General features: G+C 42.4%; 1 protein-coding gene across 5 annotated transcripts in view; it reads right to left on the bottom strand.

Moving 5' to 3' along the window:
* The window catches only part of citb (citron rho-interacting serine/threonine kinase b), a 47,799-nt gene extending 31,168 nt beyond the window's left edge, over positions 1 to 16,631 (bottom strand). For 2 of the 5 annotated variants that reach the window (XM_086112099.1, XM_086112103.1), the window contains exons 1-9: positions 16,409 to 16,631; positions 9,574 to 9,666; positions 8,110 to 8,253; positions 7,856 to 7,975; positions 4,299 to 4,469; positions 4,094 to 4,147; positions 3,941 to 3,994; positions 2,357 to 2,497; positions 911 to 1,036 (exon numbers count right to left, since the gene is read on the bottom strand). In XM_086112099.1, coding sequence (XP_085968225.1) covers positions 911 to 1,036; positions 2,357 to 2,497; positions 3,941 to 3,994; positions 4,094 to 4,147; positions 4,299 to 4,469; positions 7,856 to 7,975; positions 8,110 to 8,253; positions 9,574 to 9,582 — 819 coding nt within the window. In that variant the 5' untranslated portion in view covers positions 9,583 to 9,666; positions 16,409 to 16,631. The remainder of the gene's footprint in view (positions 1 to 910; positions 1,037 to 2,356; positions 2,498 to 3,940; positions 3,995 to 4,093; positions 4,148 to 4,298; positions 4,470 to 7,855; positions 7,976 to 8,109; positions 8,254 to 9,573; positions 9,667 to 16,408) is intronic. The other 3 variants (XM_086112102.1, XM_086112104.1, XM_086112100.1) reach the window with 2 other exon arrangements.
* Between the last annotated feature and the right edge of the window lie 5,863 nt (positions 16,632 to 22,494).

The raw sequence follows: 22,494 nt of genomic DNA, 5'->3' as shown, positions 1-22,494 counted from the left end.
TTCATATGCACATTCACCGAACCCTTCATGAGCGGGCATGTCATAACTAATTGACATGTTAAGTCGGGTGTGTCTTAACCTGCATGGCTTAAGTCGAACCCCTGAAACCGATTCACGCAACCCAGGTTAAGAACCACTGGATTAGACAGTGCACATCATCGCAAAACACCGGTAATGGCTAACTCATATTGTATTGTCCTGACAACATTCACATCTTATATCTCGATGCGCTTATACTCTTTAGCACCACAGGTCAGGTGGAGCTTATCAATCAAAGGGCACATACCGTATAGACCAGCGGTGGGCAAACTACGGCCCACGGGCCGAATCCGGCCCCTTGGTCTTTTTAATCCGGCCCGCCGAAGGTTGGTCCACAATTAAGGTTCGATGTGAATGATTGCATTCATTTCAATTGGACTTGTAATGACAGGCATTTCACCGCCAGGTGGCGCATTGACTTGAAGTTGCAGAACACGGGGGGGGGGGGGGGCGGGGCAATCTTTTCGACCACCTAGTACCTCTGTATCGCTCTACTTCTACTGGTCTGATCACAACCCATCTGGAGCGATGCACAGGCTAAAATAGGTCATCAACAACACTTTTGTCATTTAAAAAAAGGATAATACCGTACTTTCATGCTTTTGTTCTGTTGATGTTTGATATGGACTGTCAACAAATGCAGTTTTTTTTTAAATGTACCATAGCTCGTGCTGACCTGGCCCTTCTGTCAAATTTTAAAAGTCAATGCGGCCCCCGAGCCAAAAAGTTTGCCCACCCCTGGTATAGACAAACAACTCGTCACATTCCCTTTCTGAAAGGATGCCATGCAAACTTGAACCTTTTCTCAACAAGTGTAACAAAAACAATCTCACAGCTCCTCTGATTATTTTCGAGATGAAAGATGGGTTACCAGAATTTTATCTGCCATCTGCTGAATTTGCTGGCCCTTGCTCTGGATGTCATCCTTCATTTTGGTCTCGCGGCGTTCAACAATCTCAAGCCTTTTCACCTGGTTCTCCAGTGTCTTTCGACCATCCTGTACCCGCCCACACAAGTGCAAACATCATTTCATGTATTGGGCATGATGGTTCAGGCAATATGGATGCCTTCTTCATTTATTTGACAATAAAAGCTGACTTGACTTGACTTCAGTGTACAATATCACCCTATGAACCTGCTCTAAGAGTAAAGTTTAAACAATATTATCAGAAAATTGTAACTGGATTGCTTGATATTGAGTACAAGCCACGGCATTTCATTTGCAACCTCTATGGAACAGCAAGCCTACACTCCTCTGGAGAAGTGTTGGAACAGTGAGACCAAGTAATTTATTCTACCGGAAACCCAAAAAGATTTCGGGCTTGCCATCCAATAATGATGAATATGAGACAAGGGATCAACATTTCAGTTATTTCCAGGTGCTGTACTTCCATTTGGATAACACATTTGAATTGGATAAACAACAAATGTGTTCAACCTGTGACAAACTGCCAGCGTCAAAGTTTCGCAGTTTTTGTTTTGTGGATGTTTTTCAAGGATTTCACGACAGCCTCTTTCCGTTTTTTGGCGTGTGGACTCCTCCTCATCATGTAAAATTGACCTGGTCAGTCGAAAATGTCCCCCTCCCTCCCCTGGTTAACCCCTTTGTTGTTTGGCAGTGTTGGGCACGTTCAAAAAAAAGTAAGTACTGTAGTTATAGTAACAAATTTCTTCAGTTGCTGCACGAGTGTAGCGTGAAACTGGAAACCCGCGAGCACGCAAATATAAGCGATAAAATGAGCAGAGCTATTGTGAGCTGATTAAACACACACAAAAAGGAGCACACACTTTTGCTCATTGTACTCTCCAGAACTAAGAAGTATTTTTTTCCCAATGCCATGCTCGCTCATAGTTCAAGAAACAAAATTCACACATTGCCAGACCCAACAATCAACACATCCGCAGCACGCGCAGAACCAAGTCCTAATAAAAAGCAAAGTTTAGTTGAGCTTAATTTACCACATCGTGCCGTTTTCTTTCTTTTTTTTCATGCCTTTTGGCCATTAACTTGACTTGTATCTGATGCACTGATTTGCGTTTGCCAAATGGAATCTCTTGTCTCATATTCACATTTAAGACCCAAATGTTTGCACTTTACGGTTAAAATAAAGAATTGGCCTTAGAGTTCAAATATTTTGGAGGGGAGTGATGCTGTAGTGCTTAACAGATAAACAAGCCAGTTCTGGTGTTTTTTATTCAGTACTGCAAAATAATATGGTATGGGAAAAAAAAAACAAGAAAACCTGCTGAAGTCAACACTCACAGGGGAAGCTATACTATAGGTTCTTTTTTTTCTTTTTTTTTGTTGTTTCTGTACCTCAGTCTCACGAAGACGTCTTCGCAGACTGTCATTGGAGTCCTCCTTGTTCTGTAGCCTCTCTAGATCTCGTTCCATGCGCTCTTTGGCCATCTTCATACTTTGAAGATGGTCTGTAGCTTCAGAACTGGATTTTAATGCCTAGGAATTGATGTTCAATGTCAATTAATTTTGGTTCTGAATGGTAATTACAGTTCTTTTATCCAAAACAACATTATCATGTTTCACCTAATCACTCCCAAAAAAATTCCAGGGACATTTTGAAAGGGCCTGCTAATATTTGTGAAGAATGGATGATGAATTGTGCTTGCCCAGTGGAACTACTACTTTGGCGTCAACCAAAAATTTGTTGGTCCAAATTTGAACAATTGTTAAAATGTTACCATTTACCATGCTAACACAACACCAACAAAAACGACAGGAGAGAACACAAAGAAAAGTTGATAAGGATTTGATTGTGATCTGTGGTCATTTACTATTGTGAAAGTGAATAGGCCAAATGCGCATGCTAACATGCTGACAGTTGTTATGCTCGCATTTAACAAAATAGCAACCTCAGCGGGGGGGAGGAGGGGGGGGACGTTGAGGGACAAGGATGAGAATTTTACATTACATGTTGTCGCTTACTATTTTCATTGGCACTTGATATTTTTTAGGATATTATATTGGAAAACACCGATCTGAGCAGATAAAGCGCTGAGGTAGAGCAATAAGGATTTCACAATGCCTGTTTTGGTCAGTTACAGTTGCTGGTGGTTGATGGTAAGTTCCATTTCTTTGCTCAGTACGTCAGACATTTGCATGTACTGTGCTGTGTCCATTTTGAGATCTAATCATCTGGAAAGGCATTGATGATTTGGATTTTCTTTCAAACATATCGCCACCTTAGCCTTAAAAGAGTTGCATTTAGTCCCAGAATGATTATGTTTTGTTTTCCTGCACATCACAACTCTGTTTGGAGTGTTTGTTAGCCACAAACCGCTGCAGTTCAAATTATTTCATCAATCCCTGGCATTGCCCACTGAGATTCAGTCTGCTCAACTACATTATTTTGCACAGGTGTGACATTTCAGTGGATGAAACTTGGTGGGGTCACGCACAGACAACGACAAACCAGGTGGAAGCTGGTTTCCAAAGTGCCCACTTCACACTTCACAAAGACTTCCATTTTTTAAAATAAATGTACTTTATGCGCCTCAAACTGCTGCAGGACTCAAGAAAAACTGTGGCTTCTTCCGCCATGTCAACATCTATCAGAGCACCTCTCGTACGTGGCGCTTAAAGGGAATGAGAGGAAGCGCTTTGGCTTGCCCCAAATCAAGCTGTTTTTTAAAAAAAAAAAAACATTTTTGCCACCTTGCATCATCTTGCACAAGTCTGCAAAAACAGCCCCCAAAAAAGTAGTCTACAGCCCACCTCCTTGCAGACTTACATTGCGCCTCGCACCAGAGTTGCAGTGGGTACAAAAATAGAGCCCAAACAAACAAAGATGTGGGGAGCTAGAAGTTGCAGGTCAGTACAAGGATCAAAACAGGTGGATTAACAAATGGTTCAAAATATGAACTGCCCGATGTATTTTTCTACCTTGGCGAGCTTCTCTTGAAGATCATGGAGCTTTGCCTGCTGCTCTGAATTGGTCTAAAACCAAAATCACAGTTAAAAAATATGTCGATTATTTGACTGTCTTCTGAAACTAGTCGAAAGAGTCCACTATTGTGAATAGACTCAATAAAATACCTTTTCCAGCTTGTTGATGAGCTCATCTGCTTCCGCTTTTCCTTGCTCTTTGGCCTGTGAACAAATAAATATAGAAGTGTCAGTGAGCTTCCCTTCAAATAATGCTTGGAGAAAAAAAAAGAGAGAATGCTATGACAGTTGTCATAGCATTCTGTTCCCAAATCTATGGGCATGATAAAAAAGGCCCGATCGGAAAATGAAACACCTTCTGCAATCGATGCTGATAGTCTCCAGCCTTCCTCTTCAATTCCTCACTGTTCTGCCGAGACTCTTTCAACTCCGCCTCATACAGGTCGCTGCGACGACGAGCAGCTGACAGATCCTCCTCCAGTTGTCGGATGGAAACTCGCATCTCCTCCAACTGGGCATGATATTCCTGTGAAGAAACCAAATCATTCTCCCAACAAATATTGAAAGATGTATGGAAAAGGGGGCAGCCCGGTCGTCAGGTGGTTAGCACGTCAACCTCACAGTGCAATGGTACCGGGTTCCATTCCAGCTCCGGCCTCCCTGAGTTTGCATGTTCTCGTCGTGCCCGCGTGGATTTTCTCCGGGCACTCCAGTTGCCTCCCACATTCCAAAAACATGCATCATAGGTGAATTGACCACTCCAAATTGGTGTGAAGGTGAGCGCGGATGGTTGTTCGTCTCTGTGTGCCCTGCGATTGGCTGGCAACCGGTTCAGGGTGTCCCACGCCTATTGCCAGAAGACGGCTGGGATAGGCTTCCAGCATGCCCCGCGACCCGAGTGAGGATCAAGCGGTTCATGGATGGAGGGATGGAAAAGGGGGGCAGGGTGTTCAAAATACAAGGTGATTAAATTCAGTAGAGTGTTAGTACTCCAATCAGGTTGCTTATAAAATATCAAGAAATTAATATAATTACACTTGTGTAACTACTACATGAAACGGAAGTGGAAAAAGGCTCACTGTTTGTCCCGGTGTTTCTTGACCTGAATCCCGCTGGGGGAAAAAAAAAAAAAAAAAAAAGTTCTTGTTCGACACTACTGCATCATTCATGTGAGCAGATGCATACATAAGTGATGCTGTTGACTCCGTTCAAACTGCATCGGATGAAAAGACAGTAGAAACCCTTGACTTCAAGGCTGTTTCTGTCAGACAATTTGGTAGGAAGCAATGTTGGGAGTAAGTAGGAAGTGCCATCGTCACTTCATTTACCTGTCTGTCAAAAAGTGATTGGTTACAGCCTTGCTCTAATTACAAGAAGAGCATCCGCCTTATCGGGTTACATGGCAAGTCTGTACATTCATCCGTCTAATAAAGAGTAACATCTCCTGACTCAGAGGCTCAGTATGGAACAGGGCGAGTAAAGCTGGCCAGGGCCGCAGATAAAATTGTTTGAAGCGTTGGGGAGGGGATTCAATTTTAGGAAGGTAATAAATATTATGCCTAGGTTCAATGATAACGTTCCCCCTTAAAGGTCCTATCGGTAGCCATTCATACGATCTGAATCTGAACCCGAGAACATGACACCGGCTTGATGTTCGCGCTACTTGATGTCATATTTAAATACTATTGTCCCTTCCTGTCATCACACTGCTCCTACTTGTTTCCTGTGGGCATGCATCTTAAGCAATGGCATTTGATCAACCGCACTTGCTCATACACACAATGACAGTCATAGCAAACAACACGACTCACACGTTACGGACCTGCTAAATATGCGCGGAATGAAACCACGGTGGGTTTTGCACATGTCACAGAGATTCATGGCTTGAGTGAATACAGTTTTTTTTTAAAATTTGAATCAATTATCACCGTTTACTATCTGTTGATCCAATACTGCACGGCTTCTGCATGAAAATGCCAAACGCTGGCGTGCGTGGGAGATAAATGCTATTCAAGATGAAAAGCTGAATTTAGCTGGTGTAAATGGCGGTCTAAGAGCCCCCCCCCCCCCCCCCCCCAATGTGTACGCGGAGCAAGGTAGCACTTTTATGAACAGAGAACTTGACTCATATATTTGAAGACGCAAATTATGGTTTGTGTCAAGAAGGTTTGATGGAATATCCCATCTTGTTGGGTCACAGTTTTACTGCGGATGTGACACTTATCACCACCCACAAAATAATTAAGAGCACACTTTTAGTCCCACGTTGTTGAAGAAAACCCAGAAATTAGCAAGAAGCAGTCCTTTTTTGTTGCTCGAAATCTGACACTCTCGGGGGAAAGGCTAAGATTGGCATTCTCCCTCCAAATGAGCAGCCGAAATAAATTCCCTCTAGTATTAATCCATCAAACATATCTTAACACAAAAAAAAAAAAAAAAAAAAACGGTAGCGAGGAAATCATATAACCTCCAAACAGCTTCAAAGGCCCTAACCTCCTGCAGAGATGCCTCACGCAGTTTTCGACTAGCATAACATATGATTTGAGTCATAGCATTTAGATCATCACCACTTTATCGACCTGGAATCGCAAAACACAGTCAGATGCAGGTGTGGGTTTGATCAGTTACTGTATGCCTTGAACGCCTCGTCGTAGCGGCAAGAAAACTTCTTCCCACCATTTGTTCCTTCTTTGGCAAAGGCGGAGCAACTCCACCTGCGTACACAGCGGTATCGTGCGGATTACCGACACCAGAGGACAAGGAAGTATTTAACCCCCGGATCCAAGAACAGTTTTAGCACTTGGAGTCACTCCCACGCGTCCCAACGTTAACCTCTTTCTCCGTTAAGCAAAACCATTCCATTTTTACATCAGAAAATGACATGACGCTTGACCTATAAGTGATTCTTATTCAATGCCGGTCAGACACAATATACAGGATATCAGCAACAATTTAAAATATATCAACACATTCTAAAAAAAATTGTCATTTGGACGCATGCCAAGACTTTGGGTAAATGTCTCAATAGCAGAACAAATGTTGCAAATGATCCCGACGCTTTGGCGGCACACATAGCGGTAGATGTACATCAGAACAGATCAAACGCCAGGCACACCGTCACTCAAATCGGAATAGCTCGTCTGATATCTGGATGAAGAGGTTGGTTGAAAATTCTGTTTCTGAAAGAGTCTGAACTAAGACCCAGCATCTCATCACGATCAGCCTGCCCACTGCATCAGCGCTCTCTTCACTCGTAGGTATAGGGCTCTCGTCACCATAGCAACCATTGCACAATGATTCAGTGCTCGGTAACCAGCGCTGGAGTTGGAAAGGAAAAAAAGGGCTGCTTTTTCGAAAATAAATACATTTTGAAATAGTAGGGATTTCTTTATCCTCCTACAGTGTCAGTGTGAGAACTAAACTTCTGCTCTCACTGGTCAAGAGATATATAAACCCTGCATACATACGTGACGCCGATAACGGACAGTGATGTTTGATCGGATCGGCACACTCAAATTGGCCAAGCGTAAATAATTGATGCAATATGTGACACAACTTGGAAAAAGTGCTACAGTCAGTTGAGCAAACAGAGCCTGTTTTTCCACTTTTTGAAGTCCGAGCCGCAAGAAACACAAATCGGCAGCAATTCAATGTGCTTGCAGATCGAATTCAGAATTTGGTCTCCATGAGCTCCAGACTTCAGGCAGGCATTGACACATTTTTGAAAATGTAGTCCATCGACATAAAACGACTGTAAAAATGTTGCGAAATCTGAGTTTGAATAGTCTCCAATTTAGTCACTTCTTCTCAGCTTGATTTCAAATCTCCAAAAGCTTCTGGACCTTAATGTATCTCAAACCCACCATCACATAAATGTTGACAACATGACCGGATAGTGCACTTCCATCTTACCTGTTCTTTAATCTCCTGAAGCTTGTTACTCTGCTCCCGGATGTCGTGGAGGAGCTGTAACGCTTTGTCATCCTCCCGCGTGACCTCCATACGAGCTTGTTCCAGACTACGCTTCAGACTCTGAAAGCAAAATCGAGAATGTAAGACATAAATACATAAGATAAAGAGCGTTTCTCAAAGGCCCGCACTCACTGTACGAAACAAAATTACTCTATGCCCGTGCAGTTGGTGTCAGTGCCGCTGTGTCTACATACGCTGCATTCTGTAATGTAGGTGGCGAGGTCCTGTTCGAGGATAGTCCTTTGAGTCTCTGAGGCTTTCAACTCGATGTCCTTCTGCTGCAGTACTGACTCGAGGTCAGACATCTTCCTTTGTACAAGTAAGATCTCCTGCTCAACCTGGACATAAAAAAAATGACACTCAAACAATCCATCATGAGAGTTTTATACCGCCTTTATCGCTGATCATTTTCAAGCCACAACCTTTTGCGATCACATCATCAAAACCGAATGCTTTACTCGGGCAACAACTCTGGCACCTGAAGAGTTAAGCCAACGTTTGCATTGTAAGTGTATGAAACGTAACGGTTTCATACACAAAAAATGAATATTCAAATCTCGTCTCTGAAAATGCGGCCCATTTTTTTTAAAACAATGGAATGAAGTCGAGACTTTGAGGCCTCACAATTGTCTTGAGTGCGGACTGAACAGTCGAGAAGAGACATCACAAGACAGCGTATGGTTTCGCAAGCCGAGTAATTATAATCAGAGTTAATGAATGAATCGCATGAATCAATTTCATTTATTAACTGGGATCAATTGATCACGTTGGCACCGTACAACCCTTTACAGCATCGCACAAACTGGATGTCTTATTTTTACGTTTGCATGACCTCGAATACCTCCATATTAGATGAGATACTGTATTTTGATATTAAAAAGTCTTTTTTGGGGGTGGGGGGGTCAAAGATGAACCATCCCACCATGCCTGTGAGAAACATCAAAGTACAGTGCTGCATGAAAATCATCAGCCGAAGGAATACACCGACTTAAGAAAATGCCACAGAAAGCAGGCGTTCTCTTTCTTTGACGACCCTCCGATGACGAATGCAAAAAGAATTTTAAAATATGTTTGCATTTATTTTGTTATATGCAGAAAAGTGGTGAAGATTGCACGACTGTGTGTGTCCTATGTGTTGTGTTGTGTTATTTTTGTTATTTTGACTTCAAAATGGCACCGCGAGAGTGGCTGCCTTTCCAGCAGCTCCTATATTTTGTTGTAATATTTTGTTGTTACTTCTTCCTTTCATAACTTTGCTGCTGTGAATTGGGAATTTCTCCATTGCGAGACTAATAAAAGTTTTCTTATCTTATATTATCTTATTTCTTGTTTATGTTCGTTGTTGTCAGACAATGTTTGAATTTGCATATCTATTTATTGCTTTTGTTTGTTTGTGCTGGTGAAAAAAAAATGAACATCCAAAATTACTCAATGGTTACGAAGTATTTGAGTATTTTTTTTTCATTTAATACTTATTTACTCTTAGTCCAGTAATTATTTAGTAGGATGCTTTTTACTTTTACTCGAGCCCTATTATTCAAAAGGAACGGTACTCAAGTACAATTTTTTGCTACCCTCCTCAACTCTGTTCAGAAGATAAAGTTTTTATGTCACTGGAAAATTGTGTTCTCTGAGAATAACAAGCAAAGAAACAATACCTGTGACATGTGTCCAGCAATTCTGACAGTTTTGTTTCAAGATGGTCCCAAAGGGGCTGTTGGAATGGACAACCGGTTGTTGTTGTCAGTGTTCTGATGGAGAGAAAGATGAGAGACATGAACACAAAAGGAGAAACATGTGGAAATAAGACACCTGGACTACAAAGGCCTGTTTATAGGCTTTCATGATACAAAAACATTCATCCATCCATTTTCCGATCCGCTTTATCCTCACAATTGTCGCAGGGGGTGTTGGGGCCTATCCCGGCCGTCTTTTGGCAGCCGGCGGGATGCACCCTGAACTGGTCGCCAGCCAATCGCAAACCACACAGAGACGAACAACCATCCGCGCTCACGCTCACACGTAGGGACAATTTAGAGCGGTGCAATGTTCGATTCCGGCTGCGGCCTTCCTCCTCTCCCTGTGCCTACGTGGGTTTTCTCCGGGTAGTCCGGTTTCCTCCCTCATTCTAAAAACATGGAAGACAGGTTCATAGAAGACTCTAAATTGTCCCTGGGTGTGACTTAGTGTTCGTCTATGTGTGCTCTGCAATTAGCTGGCAATTAGTTCTGCCCGATGACAGCTGTGGTATGCTCCAGCATGCCCATGACCCCGGTGAGACTAAGCAGATTGGAAAATGGATGGATGGATGGATGAAATTAAGGAGAACAACCACCCAATCAATGCTTTGTGGCTGTTTTCTTCAAGTGGAACTGAAACCTCAGTCAAGGTGAAGGGAATTATGAAAACTTCCAAATACCAAAGAATATTGTGTTCAAGCTTCCACGAGAAAGCTGAATATGAAAAGGAAGCTCACTTTTCTGCTTGACCATCGCACACCACTGCAAAAAAAAGGATTTAGATGACCAGTCGATTAGTACATGCTGAAATTAAGTAAATTGACTTGCTTTACCAGAAGACTAGTGACATTTTGGTGCGGCCCAGCCTGAACCCAGACCTGAATCCACTTGAAATTGTGTAATTCATCTGAAGCATGCAACACATGGTAGAGTGGCTTTCCTTGAAACCTGGCAGATTTGGAGCACATATGCAAGGAATAGTGGGCAAATATTGCCAATTCAAGATGTGCCCTGCTGATAGACTCTTACCCGAAAGACTGTAAACGTAAAAGAAAAGAAAAAAAGAAAAGGTGCCTTCAAGAAATTATTGCATAATTTAGGCCTGTAATGCCTAGTTATGCCCCTAAAATATTCCACTATTCAGGTTTGACACCAGAAACAGAATATGTACAACAAAGCCATTTTGTTAAGACAAAACTTATTTTCGAATGATTAATTAATTGATGTTAAGAAACCCGTCAAATAATTACATCAGTCAAGTTGTTATCATTAGTTAGTCATGCTTGTATGCTGTAGGAGATCCTTTTTGAGTCGGCAAAACAAACAAGCGCCTATTTTTAGCTCCGAACTGCTAGAAATAGGTTGCTCATGTTGATGTAACTGTGTTTTCCACCACCACTGGATATATTTAGCAGAATGCGTGATCAAGAGCAAGGCAGAGGAAATCTTGAACAGAATATTAAAAGCGCTCGCTCCCCACCCACTTCTCCCAACTGGAACAGGCTGATCTCAGTCTTCAGTACAAGCGCATTGTGGAAATGGACTGACACGGTTGTTCTCGGTGTTGCTGGCTGTTCCAAAGCACATTGCTTTCCGATTTTAACGGCGTTCTTCGAGCGCATGTGTTCAGTCTTCTGTGCGCCGTCTGTGACCAGCAGGAGATAAACAACATGCGGTCCACAAGATCACAGGCAGTGGCCTCCGTGTCAAAAAAAAAAAAAAAGACTACATGCACTTTGTAGATTAAAAACAATAACCATAAAAAAAAAATCACTTCTACTTCTTCTGTGAATAATTTCCCACAAATGTGGCTGCTGTAACAGTGTAACTCAGGAAGCATTCGGAGGCAGGGCAACCAGCAACACTGCTCAGGATGTGTGAGGTATGTCAGAAAAACATGCTTGCACATCTGCAAAACATTTTGACCGACACTTAAAAAACCTTTTCTGCTGCACATTTCTGTAATGCATCTGTGATGATTTCAGGCGGTGTGCTTCCACGCAGACGTCAGTGTTAATTTTCTGACCATGATGATGTACTCTCTACGTGCATGCTCCCATTCGCATTTCATTGCCAACAGAAAGATTAAATGACCTGTTCACTATGCAATATCTGATACCCTTGTAATCAGACTCTGATTATAAGGGCAGCTAAAAATGATGAATCATCAATGTGCCACAACGTAGATGTTGGACAAGAGCGCTTAACTCAAAAGGTGTTTGATGGTGACGAGGCTTGCGACGGGTGTCTCAGGCAATATCTGAATGGACCTTGCTTTTTTTTTTTTTTTTCAATTCTACTGGAACAGAAAATGGCCTTTCCCAAACTGTTCCAATAAAATTAGAAGCCTTGTCCAAGCTGTCTTGGTAAGATGGGGACTTATCACATACCACTCTTTGAATATTTGATAAAGATGTTTCTCTCATGATGTAACACTTCAAAGAGGTGGGAAATGAGGATGGCTGATTGATGATTCAAACTATCATCACATTGTAGGTTTGCCTGACATGCAAACACCTTTTATCCTATTATTTTTGTTTGTTTGTGTGTGTGTGTGTATATATATACATATATATATATATATATATATATATATATATTGAGTCTTTAGCGCGTCGACCTTACAGTGCAGAGGTCATGGTTTTGATCCCGGCTCCGGCCTTCCTGTGTGGAGTTTTCAGGTCCTCCCCGTGCCTGCGTGGGTTTTCTCCGGGTACTCCAGTTTCCTCCCACATTCCAAAAGCATGCATGGCAGGCAGATTGAACACTCAAAATTGTCCCTAGGTGTGAGTGTGAGCGCGGATGGTTGTTCGTCGCTGTGTGCCCTGCGATTGGCTGGCAACCGGTTCAGGTTGTCCCCCACCTACTCCCCGAAGACAGCTGGGATAGGCTCTGGCACCCCACATCGATAATGGATGGATGAAAAAATATATATTTTTAAAAAAAAATCCTCGTCTCACCCCTCGGGTGGTGTCCGTCCCCCATTCGGCTCGGGTCCTCTACCAGAGGCCAGGAAGCTTGAGGGTTCTGCGCAGTATCCTTGCTGTTCCCAGCACTGCGCTTTTCTGGACTGAGATGTCCGATGTTGTTCCCGGGATCTGTTGCAGCCACTCATCTAGTTTGGGGGTCACTGTCCCGAGTGCTCCGCTCACCACAGGCACTAGTGTCACCTTTATCTTCCAGGCTCTCTCCAGCTCCTCTCTGAGCCCTTGGTATTTCTCTAATTTATTCCATATTTCTCTCATTTATTCCATATTTATATATACACACACATGTGTGTGTGTGTGCAGAAACGGCTCCTCAAACATAGAACAACAGAGCAAAAATGTTCACCATAACCACCGATCTGGAGGTCTTTTTGGAAGGTTGAATAATGTGTTGGCGTGTGAGTCAGAGATGAGGAGGAGGAGGAGGAAAGTGGAAAAGGGATGCGTCCCAGTCTGCTGTGTGGTCCAAGTCCTGCATTGCTGTTTGGGCTGTAGAGGCAACAGTCGATCAAAGAATACACTCGTTTACACCGACGGCGCCCAAAGGCTATGCTCACAGCTCCCCTGTTGGATACTCAAGTTTGATCTTCCACTTCACCCTCTGCATATCATCTAGGGCAGATCTGAAATGGACTTTATTTACTCATTATATGCAAATCAATAACCATGCTTGAAATCATCCCCCCAGACATAAATGTCCACAGACATAAATATCCTAGATACAAAAAGCAGCCTGATCAAATGCCAGGGTGGTGCAATTTATAAGAACAGAAAGAAAAAAATCCTTTCAATATTTTTTTGTCCGATAACTTGTGCAAAGCAAGTGAAAAAAAAGAAGAAATCTTGTCGAGAGGAGATGCACATGCCCTCTTCTAATTTGGGATGGGGATGTGTTCAGAATTATCCAAACACATTGAAACTCCTGTTAAATGGGCCTCAGCACACAGCTGTCACCACTTCAAGTGCCTCTCATTAACCCCAAATAATGTTCAGATGTTCTGGTATGCTTTTTATAACTATTTTTTTTCATTTCTAGCATCCATCCATTTTCTAATCCACTAATCCTCACGAGGTTCACGGGTGGGCTGTCTTTGTGTCCACTCTGAACTGGTGGCTAGCCAATCACAGGGCACACAAAGACGAACAACTAGCCATGCTCACACTCACACCTGGGGACAATTTGGAGTGTTCCATTAACCTGTAACGCATGTTTTTGTAATGTGGGAGGAAACCGGAGTACCCGGAGAAAACCCACGCAGGCACGGGGGAGAACATGATCCACACAGGAAGGCTGGAGCCGGAATCGAACCCTGCACCTCTGTGTGCAGCCGACCACTGTGCCGCAATCATTTCTAGCAAAGCCTGAAAATTTGTGCTAACGCTGGTCCCAAATTGATCGCGGGGGAGTATAAAGGGAAATGGGGGAAAAAAAGAAATTGTGTGTCTGTGTGCGTGTTATTAATATTTTTGTGTTACTGTACACTGCACCGGGCGGCCCGGTAGTCCAGTGGTTAGCACGTCGGCTTCACAGTGCAGAGGTACCGGGTTCGATTCCAGCTCCGGCCTCCCTGTGTGGAGTTTGCATGTTCTCCCCGGGCCTGCGTGGGTTTTCTCCGGGTGCTCCGGTTTCCTCCCACATTCCAAAAACATGCATGTCAGGCTGATTGGACGCTCTAAATTGTCCCTAGGTGTGAGTGTGGGCGTGGATGGTTGTTCGTCTCTGTGTGCCCTGCGATTGGCTGGCAACTGATTCAGGGTGTCCCCCGCCTACTGCCCGGAGATGGCTGGGATAGGCTCCAGCACCCCCCGCGACCCTAGTGAGGATCAAGCGGTTCGGAAAATGGATGGATGGATGGATGTACACTGCACCCTCAGCATACTATCAGTTTTACTTTGACAAAAAAGTAATTTTAAAAAAGCCGGTCACGTTTAACCTACAGTGGCACATGACCTCCATCACCGGAAGTTGTTTGCGGTCAGTGGTCTGCAATTCCAATTTACGATCAGAGCCGTTGCAATATCTCTTTTTTTTCCCCAGTTTGTTTCATCTGCAATTGACCGATGACACTGGCAAAGAATTGGAATATGGAGCACCAGAAGAAGCTTGTGAGCTACAATCGTGATGTTCCTGCATTTAACATACAGCAAAAGTGTGTCCCATGCCTCAGGTCACCCACTGAGGTAGGCGATGATTTTCTTTTCACAAACTCACAAACTCTGGTATCTACTTTATTTTTCTGTTTCGTTCATGTTACGGGCCGTGATGGCTGTTGCTCATCGTGGCATGCGCTGTAAACGGTCGATCGCCAAGATTGGTTGGCCTGAAAAGTAAATCTTTGGTCAAAAAAGGTTGGGCACCTCTGTTGTAAAAAAAAAATGCTGGGGTCGACTCCCCCTTTAACGCAGCTTGCATCCCACATGAGGGAATCTATTTATGATTTGGGTCGTAGAAGTAAAACTTGATTTTCAACACTCGGTTTTGAGCTGTTTTATGAAGCCTATGTGCATCTGCAGATTAAGCCTGCTCAGATGAGAGGTAAAACGTTTCAGAAAAGAGTCGGTTGTGAGTGGTTCAATGCCCTGTGAGTGCTGAGCTTTCATATATGATTGGAAATAGTGTTAAATGATTTATCTTGATCTCATTTGTCTATATGACAAAAACCTGGCAGTCAATAGATTTTTTGCATCCACTGTATTTGATACAGTCACTTCACTTAATTGCAAATTGGCATGTTTTGTCAGTCCTCTAACAGCAAGCCGGGAGAAATGAACTCTTTACTGCCATAACAAGGTTGCGGAGATAGGTTTGTTCGCTTGACGGTATTTGTGTGAGTGTGTGTTTTGAGTTTTTGTAGAATTACACTCACCAGCCACTTCACTAACATTCAATGATGCTGTGCAGTTTTGTAGCATTTCAAAGTTTATATGATAATAAGGGGGGGGGGGGGCACAGACCCCGCCCCTCTGTCAAATTGCAAACTGAACACTGTTGTGTTAAATCCCATGAGAGCGTGCTGATGAACCTAATCAAGTGGCCCATATTGTACTGACACAACCATCATAAATTCCAATGGAAAACAGGACAGGTGTTGAATTCCAAAAAAGGCTCTCAGGGGGGGGGGGGGGGGCACTTGAGAACATGGAATGTTCTCTTCTCTTCTCTTCCATCTAACTCAACAAATATAATCTGAAGGTATTGTCATTTGTCATCCTGCTGAATAAGCATCAGAGAAGCAGCAAGCTATCTCCCCCCCCCCTACCCCTCCCAAACCCGCTGTTACTATAGAGATTCCTCCAACTACAGTCTTCAGCTTGTCACTTTTTCCTTCAGACTTTGCAAGCCTAACCGAATAAGTGAGCAGACTGACTTCACCGTTTAATAGACTGAGTCCATAGTTACTTCATATCAAAACTTCTACGGTCTTGTCATTGATGGGTGTAACGTGAAATCAACCTGACAGAAGAGGCAATCTAAATGCCACCGCCGGGAGTGAGGGCAACCTGCTCATGGGTATGCAACAGAAAGCTGAGCAGTGAGCTGAGACGCGAAGTGAGACAAAGCGTCGCAGTCGTGACCAAAAGGAGAGTTCACTCTTCAAACAACAGGGCTGCTCTGCTGCAACAACACTATGTGGTCTTTAAAGAGTGGTGTCAGGCAATCGAGACAGCATGCCGGGATGGTCAACGAGACAATGCTCTGCAGTTAAATCCATTGATCAGATTCTGCTTTCAACTGCCTATTTTAAGTAAAACAACAGGGCACTTACTCAGGACTGCTGCAGCTGAAACCTTTTACCCGGGTGCTCCTTAAAGACGATACCTCCTCATCCGGTACAACCGTTCATGTGGGGTCACTGTCAGAAGCCACCAGCTAGACTGAGAGCTTCGCTGGTTCATCAAATTTGTGGATGTCATCCTCAATGAGGAGAGAGAAGAGAGGAGAGAGTGAGCTCGACTCCTGAGCGCGGTTTACAGGGAGACTGAGAGGAGGAGAGGGTGGGGAGGGCGGTGGGGGGCGGGGGGGTAGCATCATGTGGAAATGCAGCAGATCTGTGATCACACAGCGGTGGCTCTCCCTCTCTCTTCTGTATCACTGTCTCACCCTTTACCACTCCCACTACCACCACCCCCCCCCCCCCCCCGCTCTAAACTATTTGGTCGCTCTCCATGCTGCGGCAGCTGTCACTAATCATATTCATGTATGCAGCTTGAAATGCTGAGCCATACGCCGAGCCAACAGCGAGCACCCAGTTGTTGCAAACTAATGTAAGCTGTCAAAATTACAGTAGTTTGCAGGCAGCAGCGATGCAGTAACAGACTGTAATTTTCGATATTAATTGACTGCATCTGTAATTTTAGTAATTCTGTAATTAAGTATAATACTGGAAATAAATATCAAGTTAGTTGCTGTATTTTTAATAACTGAATACAGTATGTTACTGCTGCCAGTAAAATATTGTAATTTATGATGATACAGTAGAATACTGGAATTATTATGTTTTTTTTTACAACAAATAGTTGTATCTTTTGCCCCATGTTGACTGTATTATTTCCTCAGAATTTCAAAATAACACCCTAACAATGTTTTTTTTTTAAATTACTTCTAATTTGCACATTTTGGACCAAATCAAACCATTCCAACTGGAAACTGTTCAGCTCATCCCTATCACATATTTGTCAGAATTTCAAAATAAAATCCCAAATTAAGAGTTGTATTCTTTGTTTGTTTGTTTGTTTTCCCTTCTAACATGCACATTTTTGGACCGATTCAAACAGTTCCATCTTTGAACTATTCAGGTCATCCCTACCACAAGATTGTGTACATTTTCAAAATAAAAGCTAATAATAAACATGTTTTTGTTTGATTTGTTTGGACCCCTAATTTCCATATTTCTTGATCAGCTCAAACCATTTTAAATTTAAGCTGTTGAGATCATTTCTATTAATTTCACTATTTCTATAAACTTTTTTGTTCTGAATAAAAGCCAGCAATTAATATTTGGCTGGTGACCAGTTCAGGGTGTACCACGCCTCTCACCCAAAGTCAACCGGAATAGGGACCATCTTACCTGTGATCCTAGTGAAGACAAGCGACACAGTACATAGATGGAAGGATGGATGGATGGATGGATGGATATTAACACCCAAATCGTTACCTGACCTGCAAAGATACGCACACGCACACACACACACACACACACACACACACACACACACACACACACACACGCATTCCTGCACTTGTGGCACAGTGAGGACCAAGTAAAAAGGCCTACAAAGCGAGGACCACCCTTTCTGCTTGACAAAGGAATGAAAAAGACACATTTCTAGACACAGGAGGGCGCCCTTAACCAATACATTCCTTTAGATTAAATAAAACACCAAAGGTTAAGAAAAAGTTTTTAACTAGGTAAGTGAGGACCAGGCACTGGCCATGCGTTCTTAATGATTTTGAAGTAGATTAGGCACACACGCACACACACACACACACACACACACACACACTATCTGCAGAACAACAAACAGCCATTGTATGAAGAAACAGTCATGGTCATGCTTGACTCACTCACTCAGCCGCCCACTGCTAGTTGAACATGTGGTCAGCTCAGCTGTCATTTACTGGTATGAGGTATTTACTTTAGAAATGATGGGCTCCAATTTGTGGTGGGATTCTTATCAGTGTAGCAGGATACACAGTAGAAACCACTGCATGACGTCTGAGAGTTTGGCACACTTTCTTTCGGATAGGAGTTGAAAGAAAAAAACAATGGCCAGCCTTGTTTCTCATATTTTGGTTTCATATTCTATGAGACAAAAATAAATCTCATGTACAGTAGCAGCAAAACAGAAGACCATGGAATCATTATAAGGGGAAGTCAGGTCAAAAATGTTCTTGACAATAAAATGTTCTATTTCCCACCTCTACTCTAAACAGGTGGATTTTTTTTTTGCTTAATTCATATCCCATAAATGCAATATTAATCATAATACCATTTTTAGAAAATTGGAGCCGTATAGAACATACAAATAAAAGCAGACACGTGCACAGATAGGGCAGTGGAGCTCAAGCAAGCGGCCCTTTTTTGCAGGATGAAAAAAAGTGCATTTTTTAAAATTTTTGTTTGTTTGGTTGGTTATCAGTCTCCCTACAAGCTGTTTTGATGTTTGATAGGCCGTTAATTGAATTGTAGTGAGAAGTCTGCCCCTTTGATTTGGGGTGCGCCCCCTCGCCCTGCCTCCTGTAGACTGCAAATTTCCCCAGTGTGGGACAAATAAAGGTTATCTTATCTTATCTTATCTACTCCTCCACTTTGCTCCCACGCAGGCGTCACACTTGTTGAAACCCGCTTGACTTTTCAAGGGACATTCACGCACAGCACAACGCCTCCACATTTTCTATTAATGAAATCCATGATTTCAAAACCTTGTCCAGCTATTTACTGACCTTTGACATGTTTGATAAAGAGAGATTAGGGGAGAAATATACACAGCTGCAGCAGCAGCAAATTAACCAACAGACATACAAAGAGACAAAATTCTATGACGGGAAGCCAAGTGAAAATTTTTCTTGACAATAACATGCTCAGCCCCATTTGTCGAAACACGGCCTTCCGATTAATATTGTGTTTGTGGAGTCCACCTCAGTGGGCAGCCATTTTGTCACTTGCTATCGAATGAAAATGACATCACTGTGAAAAGGGGCTCAGGTAACAACGAACACAGTTCAACTATTTTCTGATTTTAAGTCAAATGACTTGCAAGCTGAACCATGATTGCTTGTTAACTGAGCCCTGAGCAGTTGTGATTTGAACTTGTCTGGATTTGATTCCCAGATGTCAATTTACTGTACTTTTGTGCTCATGTTTGTGTAAGTAAATGCTCATTTATTTAACAATAACATCTGAACATTATTTGAATAATACCTTTGACAAATAAAAAAACATCATGAATCTAAAAACAAATGAGCCAAAGAGGATGGAGTAACAATAAAAGGTATAACACTTAACAGTTACGTAATACACAGTCGAAATAATACAAATAATGATCTGTTGCGTACAAGAGCCATTGAAAATCGGGAACTTATCCACTCTTGCGCAGACACAACTTTGAAGGACTCACTTCGGAAATGGAACACGGTACCTTTGGATTTCACATGAATCACTGCTCGGTACTTCTGACCCAAATTGTATTTTGAAGAATATATTGGATGCCTTATTTTTTTTCCATTTATTCAGAGCGAAGTTTCAATAAGCGTTAACTTTGGCCACATAATTTTTTTTTTTGTCTGTAATTCATTCATTTCTTCAATTTCATAATTTGTGTGTCAAATCTATCCTACTTTTTTTCTTACATTTTTGAAAAAGTTGGGCCAAGTTTGCCCCTTTTTTTTTCTTGAGCACCTGCCCTTCAAAATATCTGTGGTCGCGCCTTAATTTTATTTTATCTTTGCCTCTTCATCCTTGTGAAAAAGTTAGAATCCTGAGCAGTGTGATTTATCTTGTGGAATTAAGGTGAACGTGTCATTCAATAGAAACCACACCTTGCGAGTCATGTGTTCAGCGGGAATCACTTTTAGACAGTTTCAAATTGTTTATTTTACCTATTAATGTTTTCCATTTGGCAAAAATGTTCTTACACACTGTATTTCTATGTCATGGCTCTTTTGCAAGCGTCCCAACAAGTTCAACAAATGATTTACTAAAAGTACAAATATGGAAACACTGCCACCCAACGGCAAGAAACGGGCACACATGTATGTTGGTTACGATTTGTTGGCCAACCATTTGAGTTCAAAGAGGCTTTGTCATACAATAGACTGAAGAAAATTGATTTATGTTTCGTGTGTTTTAGGGGCAGACTGCTACATAATCACGAAACACTCAGCACTCAGCACTCATGGTGCTCACTGTGTCAGTCAACCAGTCATACATAGTGATGGTGGAAAAAAAAAGAAAAGATTTTGATCTTGCAGACAAACTGACAAAAACATCAGGTCACTCGGGAACTTTGTGGTAAATAACTGTGACCATTTTTTTCTCTAATGTACAGCAAAACTGATGTAAATATCAGAACGTTTTACACAAATCCGAACCATCTACTGTACCATTATTATGGCAGTTTTATTTTGAAAACAGTGAGCGTAATAGCTCGTTGTTCCACAGAGGGAGCTACAGTCCATGCGATGTGATCTGTCAGTGTATGCAGGTGCAAGAAAAATATCTGAACTGGATTGGAATTATAGTACCTGGATTTCTGATTAAATGTAGGACACATTTTGATCGGATTTCTCTAAGTCACAGTACACATTTTCTTAGACAATACCTCACAAACTATTACCCGTATAGGTTTACATGTGCGGCCCGGTAGCCGAGTGGTTAGCACGTCGACTTCACAGTGCAGAGGTACCGGGTTCAATTCCAGCTCTGTCCGGCCTCCCTGTGTGGAGTTTGCATGTTCTCCCCGGGCCTGCGTGGGTTTTCTCCGGGTGCTCCGGTTTCCTCCCACGTTCCAAAAAACATGCATGGCAGGCTGATTGGACACACTAAATTGTCCCTAGGTGTGAGTGTGAGCGCTCATGGTTGTTCGTCTCTGTGTGCCCTGCGATTGGCTGGCAGCCGGTTCAGGGTGTCCCCCGCCTACTGCCGAAGATGGCTGGGATAGGCTCCGGCTCCCCCCGCGACCCTAGTGAGGATTACGCGGTTCGGAAAATGGATGGATGGATGGTTTACTTGTTCCACAGAGCAGGGTGGATAACGTATACTAATCTTGAGTTTTAAGAACCCTTTTTCCTACCTTCGCAGCAATAATCTCAACAATTTCCTGATGTTACAGATCAGACCTGCACAACAATCAGGGGGATATTTTGGACCATTCCTGTTTGCACAACTCTTTGGCATAATAATATTCTTGAGATGTCTTGTGTGCTTGTTTTCATAAGGTTACGCCGTAGCATCGAATGCAATTTATTTTTCGGATGGCAAACTGTCCAAGTCCTGAAGGAACACAACATTTAATTTCAGCGGGCTGTTGTTGTCTATTGTTGCGATTTCGATGATCTCATCACGTTTGATGACTAGTTTACGTAGAAAATCAGGTAAAAGTTCACATCCTTTTTCTTGAAACGGAATGTAGTGTTTGCATGTTTGCCTTGTTTGCTGTTGATATACTGTCGCTCTGCTAGGGCTAAAATGCAATGATTTATATTTTTGTTGACATTTCTCTCCTTTATTTTAATCTACATACAGTAACTCAAAAAGCATTGCACTAATGAGGATAATGTGCGCTTTGGATGAGCTCAGAGGAAATCACCCATGATGTGTCTATCCCCCCCACAGGAGACCAGCAGGCAGTGACCCACTTCTTTTGTGTGGTCTTCATCAGCTCAAGAGGCTTTGTTTGTAATCATTCATCGGTGCCCACCCGCCACATTCTGACCTCATCCCTACCCCTTCAGCCTTCACCCATACACATGCTGCCACAACTGAATGAATTATGAGTGCTTTTAATGAAAAATGAAAAATGCACAGATTTTTATTAAAATTATTGTTATTCTGTATTTTCCATCAAACCACAACCTAGACTTCCTCTCAAAGGTATTGGAACGATGAAGCAAATGCCTTTGTTTTTACTGTACCTCGAAAGCGCTTGCGTTTGACATGAAAACTTCTTTGCGATTTTCTTCTAAAGAAAAAAAAAACATCTAAATTCATCCAGTAGGAACTGTGGGTGAGGAGGACAAAACCATGTGGCTGTAAATAGTGTATAGGCGTTTAGAGAAAAAATTAAGACTACGCTAATTAGTTTAAGTATGACATCTATGTGGTTTGTCGATTGTATGAAATAATCATTTGAA

Source organism: Hippocampus guttulatus, chromosome 5 (assembly GCF_054856545.1).
Source record: "Hippocampus guttulatus isolate MCC_2025c chromosome 5, RoL_Hgut_1.0, whole genome shotgun sequence".
NCBI classification, from domain to species: Eukaryota; Metazoa; Chordata; class Actinopteri; order Syngnathiformes; family Syngnathidae; genus Hippocampus; species Hippocampus guttulatus.
Note: the sequence above shows the minus strand (reverse complement) of the source record. Positions and strands in the feature narration are given on the sequence as shown.